This window comes from Chiloscyllium plagiosum, unplaced genomic scaffold (genome assembly GCF_037043375.1).
Source record: "Chiloscyllium plagiosum isolate Xiang-an unplaced genomic scaffold, Cpla_swu_hap1 HiC_scaffold_9, whole genome shotgun sequence".
Lineage (NCBI taxonomy): Eukaryota > Metazoa > Chordata > Chondrichthyes > Orectolobiformes > Hemiscylliidae > Chiloscyllium > Chiloscyllium plagiosum.
Genome location: NW_028270147.1, coordinates 66,491,439 through 66,497,438, shown reverse-complemented (window position 1 = coordinate 66,497,438; position 6,000 = coordinate 66,491,439). Strand labels below are relative to the sequence as shown.

General features: G+C 37.9%; 1 protein-coding gene across 3 annotated transcripts in view; it reads left to right on the top strand.

Annotated features, from left to right (window-relative positions):
• The window catches only part of smg7 (SMG7 nonsense mediated mRNA decay factor), a 152,040-nt gene that overhangs the window by 102,451 nt on the left and 43,589 nt on the right, over positions 1-6,000 (top strand). For all 3 annotated transcript variants that reach the window (XM_087990744.1, XM_043699524.2, XM_043699526.2), the window contains exon 13: positions 3,751-3,870. In XM_087990744.1, the coding sequence (XP_087846870.1) occupies positions 3,751-3,870 (120 nt within the window). The remainder of the gene's footprint in view (positions 1-3,750; positions 3,871-6,000) is intronic.

Genomic DNA, 6,000 nt, shown 5'->3' with positions numbered 1-6,000 from the left:
CTCTCTCTCTCTCTCTCTCCTGTCTTACACAATGGCGTAACATTTAGAATGTTTGTGCCTGAATCAACAATTATTCCAAAACCAGTCCTGACTCAGAAGAGCTTTCGTAAATTTTTGCTAACTCAGCTTTTGTTTCTCCATATTTTTGAAATATCTGGAGCTCAAGCCTAGCCAATCTCTAAAAAGTTTCAACTTAGTTATGTTAATTTCTCCATTAAATTTTACGCATATTAAATGCAGTGGATTCCTCCTCGCCACTTATTTTGCAGTACCTTGTGTTTGTGGTATTTTGTCTTCCCCTACTGTGAAGACAGATGCAAAATCCTTCTAACAAATCTGCAATTTCTTTGTCCATTATAGTCCACTTACATTTTCTTTTCATGCACCCCTAACTACTCTTGCTTAATATGCCGATTAAAACCTTTTACTGTTAACTTTTAAATCGCTTACAAGTTTAAATTTATATCTCAATTCTTTTAATAATGGTCCCATTTGTTGGATTTCACTTTTTATACTCGCATGAACACTTGTTTCCAGCTTGTTTATTATGGTTGATTAAATACACAAGACAGACCTTTGCTGCTAAGACCTCTTTTGGATAGTGTTGCACTACAAATTGTTGAACACCTCTCATTGTTTGTAGGATTACCTATTAACAGCTGAGCCCAATTTATTTTGGTAATTTCATTTCCTTTAGTTCTGTGATTTACTTTAATTTTAAGCCTTCGTTCATGGCTTGTGTTTGTTTCTCAAGCCCTAATATCAAATTTAATCACCTTATCACTATTTATAAGACATTCGCTTACAATCAGATTATTAACTAGTTCTGTCAATTAAGCATAATTTAACCTAGTATACCTTTCTCAAATGTTGGTTTGAAACACTTTGGTGTTACAACTTGAGCTATTTTGCTTTTCCCGGTCTAGGGGAAAATTAAAACTTCCCATTATAACAATGTAATTTGTCTGTCTGATCTTATACTGTTCCCCCACTCCACTACCTGTGTCTGCAGGTGTGGGTAATCAACTCTCATGAGTTCTGCATCCTTTATTGTTTATTCCTCTGATCTCCCCTACTAATCATGCATGTTGATATTTCTTTCCACTGCTATGATGTTTGGTTTTTATCAGTATTTCTATTGCACTACTTCCACCAATTTTCTTGTCCTTTGAGAAGATGCCATATTTGGTTGCTAGTTAGGTCCAACCTACTCCTGTGCTTTTAATGTAGGGTTGCCCTGCCTTTTCACGTAATGAGTCCCATTTCAATTTTCTCACTCAAGGGTTAAAGAAGGCATTTGGTATGCTTTCCTTTATTGGTCAGAGAATTGAGTACAGGAGTTGGGAGGTCATATTGCAGCTATACAGGACATTGGTTTGGCCACTTTAGGAATATTGTGTGCACTTCTGGTTTCCTTCCTATTGTAAAGATGTTGTGAAACTTGAAAGGGTTCAGAAAAGATTTACAAAGATGTTGCCACGATTGGAGGATTTCAGCTGTAGGGAGAGGCTGTGAATAGGCTGGGGCTGTTTTCCCTGGAGCATCAAAGGCTGAGGGGTGACCTCACAATCATGAGGGGCATGGATAGGATAAATAGACATGGCCTTTTCTCTGTTGGGGGAGTCCTGAACTATAGGGCATAGGTTTATGGTGAGGGGGGGAAAGATATAAAAGAGACCTAAGGGGCAACTTTTTCACGCAGAGAGTGGTAAATGTATGGAATAGGCTGCCAGAGGAAGTGGTGGAGGCTAGTACAGTTGCAACATTTAAAAGACACCTGGATCGGAATATGAATAGGAAGAGTCTGGAGGGATATCGGCTGGGTGCTGACAGGTGGGACTAGATTGGGTTGGGATATCTGAACGGCATGGATGAGTTGGACCAAAAGGTCTGTTTTCGTGTTGTTACATCTCTATGACTGTATGACCTTAAATGAGTTTTGACACAGCACTAAATGTGAATTTCAAAATAAAAGCTTTTTTCATCTCTTTCAGAGCAATCAATTGATAATGTAGATAGATTATGTAATGTAGATAATGTAAAATAGATAATTTGTTAAGATCGTTAAAATTTGCCAAGTAACTAACAAAACCCTTTTTTTGCTCAAGAAATGAAGCTAGAGAGAAAGATGCAGATTAGATCCCATGTTCTGATCATCAGAAGAGAAGTTCAGAGCCAAGCTAATAATGAATTGAGCGAATGCTGGCCTAGCTTTAGCCTCTATCTTCTTACATTGTGAACTAGCCTCAGCAGAATTCATGCAAGAGTGTAGAACAGGCCTTTCTGCCTATATTCCCTCTTCAGTCTGGTTTTTATGGGAGGAAGAATATGCGTGGATATCTGCCTCACTCACAGATTCAGGATTAACACTCATTCTGCTATCAAAAATAATTTCCCTTTTCTCTTACGAGCACTCACGTATAACACTAACTCTTAGCTCCTGTTATTTCAGGCTCCCCTCGGTCTTGCTTGCTTGCCCATTCCTTTGGCTTGCCTCCTATTGGTCCAGTTTACTTGCCTGTTACCCATCAGATTGCATGCGTGACCTGGATTTGAGCTTCTAATTTCTTTCTCTTATACTATCAGCTTTTGTGTCCAGAGCTTTTATTTGAGTTGCTTTCTATGTTACCAGAGTTGTATTTTGTATGTTTTGACGTGCAATAGATTTTAGTTTGTTGCCAATTAGCATGCGGGTTGAGTTTTAATCTAGAGATTACCACTCTAAAAGTCTTGCTATTCATTTCAATGTTAAACTGTTACATCAGAGATATACTCTGTAGAGCTTCCCCTTTCTAATGTATTTGATTCCTACATGGGCTGTAGCAACTAATTCACTTCCCTCCCTTTCTGTGTATTTGAACAGTCAATTTTGGACATCTCTTGCCCTCCTAAGCTCTGTTACGACTGCTCAGGACTACATGGTGTTACTTCTGTCCTCTTATAAATTCACAATAACTGGAATCTTATTTTCCCATAACAACAAAGTACTTGGATTGCTGGAATTCTAAAATATAAGCAGAAGCTACCAGAAATATTCATCAGGTCTGGCACAATCTGTTAAGAGAAAGTGAGGACTGCAGATGCTGGAGATCAGAGCTGAAAAATGTGTTGCTGGAAAATCTGTGGTGAGGAAGAAAAACATTCGAGTTTTTGGTCAATGAGACTTCTCTCTTCACAGATGCTATGAGACCCACTGAGTATTTACATCAATATCTGTTCTGTCTCTGTTCTGCTTTGTTTGTGCCACCCTTGCCTCTTTTGAACGACCTGTAATCCTTTATTGCTTAATGTCTTGATTACTGTTCGGCCTGTCCTTGTTCCACTGCCCTTCGTTATCCTTACAGGTAACATTGACATCATGCATATTAGGCAAGACCATTTTCTGTGGTTACTCCTTTCATTTGTCTTGTTACACTCAGTTACACATGCCTCTCCCTATCTTCTTGTACTTAATCCTTTTGGCTGCTAAACTCAACTACATTTTTCTATCATCAGTGGATGAGTGGCAAAGAGTTCTTTAAAACACACTGTTTAAGAAAGAAAAGGGGGAGAGAAATAGAATCCCAAAGCAATTGACACACATCTTTAGTATTTTATATGACTTCTGAGATTTTGCCAAATTTCTCCATTTGCTGTGGTTATTTCATTGTTTGTATTCTGGAAGGTTTTTTTTATCTTCTATGGTATTTGCTCTGTGTCATCAGTCTTTTCAAGATGTTCTAAATATTAATATATTTCATTCTTCTAAAGAAATCTGGATTTCTCAAGTGGGCACCAAGGAATAGTGGTAGACAAGGAAGGGCAGCAACTAAGGACACGTCATCAGCGATTGCTTGCTTTGGGAAAGTGGATAGCAGAAAATCATTCCAGGTATACTTGAACTGAATCAAAAGTTTAAATTTCACTGTATATACAGAATCCTCTGCTTAGCTTGGCTGACGGTGGCTGTAACCAAGAAGATTTGAAACGATTGTATTTCAACTTTGTTTTGTTTCAGAATTACCCAAAATAAATTAGTGACTGCTGCCGTGCTTCAGTGAGTTTATCAAATCCTGAAATTTATAGATCAGTAAGGTTCTTAGCATTGCGTTATCTGATCTCACTGAATTCTCTCCAATTGCCTCTGATTTGCTGAATCCAATCACTACCTGGCCACTCCTAAAATTGCATGTCTCTGGACAGTGCCAAAGATAGCATTGGGTTTATCCCAGTCAGAAGTTCACAGGACCTGTATTCTGGCATCAAACTGGTCTCACGTATTAAAGGTTGATGGAATTATATACCTGCAGTAGGGTAGGGGAGAAAGATTAGAAAGTCTCACTAGCCAGGCCAAATATTAAAAGCGTGTGCCCAAATTACAATTTCAGATTTGTGAAAGTGAGAGATTCTTGGACATGACATTTTAAACAAATTAAAACTAGATGCCTTAACTTGTTGATTAATGTTTTGTAACTGGGGAGCAGATTTTTATTTTCCCCATCATTGTTGTAATGAACGACCTGAAGTCAGACTACACCATACAAGTTCGGAACTGAGAAACTAATTAATTTGCTTAAATTTTGCATTCAGTGCAATATTGCTTGTCATTCCTTTAGGAAGACTGGATATATTTACTTGTGGGACAATAGTGAAGTTGTAAGGTCATTGAACTAGTAAACCAAAGGCTGAGGCTAATGCATTGGGGACTCAAATCCTTTGATGGCAACTCGTGGGATTTAAGTTTTGTTAAGTAAATTTGGAATTGAAAGCTAGTCTTAATTAAATCCAGGACCAGAAAAATAATGAAACTATTGTCAAGGTCACTGTCCTTTTTAGGGAAGGAAATGTACCATTCTTATATTCTTTGGCCTACAAATGACTTCAGACTAAAGCTAAAATGAATCTTAACTGTCCTCTGAAATTATTTAGCAAGCCACTCGACTCCAGGGCAGTTAAGAATGGGCAAAAAATGTTGGTCTTGCCAATGATTTCCATGATCCATGAAAAGTAAAGAAAAATATTACCATATGGGCTCTTTTTTCCTTCAGATTTACTGTCTTTTAGATGAGTAAAATGACTACCCTTCTTGATCATCGAAGCCAGACTTTTCAGGTGAAGAGAATACAGGAACGAGTTGGCGTAAAATCTGCATCTAATCCTCAGCAAAGAAGTCCAATGTAGGAGGCACATAATTAGGAGAAACTAAGCTACCAGAAATATTTGATTAGTTTTAACAAATTGTTTAAATTTCATTCTCCTTTGACATCGAGGCGGTCTGTGGGGTGCTGTTGCATTGTTGCAATTTAACTATATCTCTGGTTGAACATGTCTTTCATCAAATCTTGAATAGTTTGAAGGGAATTTTACAGATTACATAAAAGAAAATTATAGGCTGTTGTTAAACATGGAAATGGATGTAGACCATTCAGCCCTCAGGCATGTTTGTCCATATAGTCAGAATATGGCTAACCTCTTTCTTAACTGTCTAGAAATTAAATGTTGTTGTCCAAGAAATCACTTTGAATTTGAAATTGACCTATCCTCATTGAAAGAAAATTCCAAATTTTCACTACACTTCTTGTGGTCCCTGATATTCCACCTGATTGGTCTAGCTCCAATTTTAATATTGGTTCAGATTTTCCAATGGCGACAGTTGTTTCTGCAACATGGATGGGAGTTGTGTACAGGGATCTTCTCAAATTGCAATGTAACAAACTCTGAGGAATTGCCTGGGAAATTGAAGATTCTACTAGGCAATTCCACTGCACCTGAAACCCTTCGAAAATATAATTTTAAATCAGAATTTAGACGGTTCAGCTGCAGTTCAGTAAAAAGTTATTCAGGAAGAGTTAGAACGATTAAAAGCTAATGGAATTCCTTAGTAAGTATGAAACTAACACACCAGCTTACCACACACACAGACACAAACACACACACACACACGCACACACCATCCTACCCTACCTCTCCGTAAGGAGAAAGTGCGGACTGCACAACAGGTCAGGGAATGCAATAGGTGCA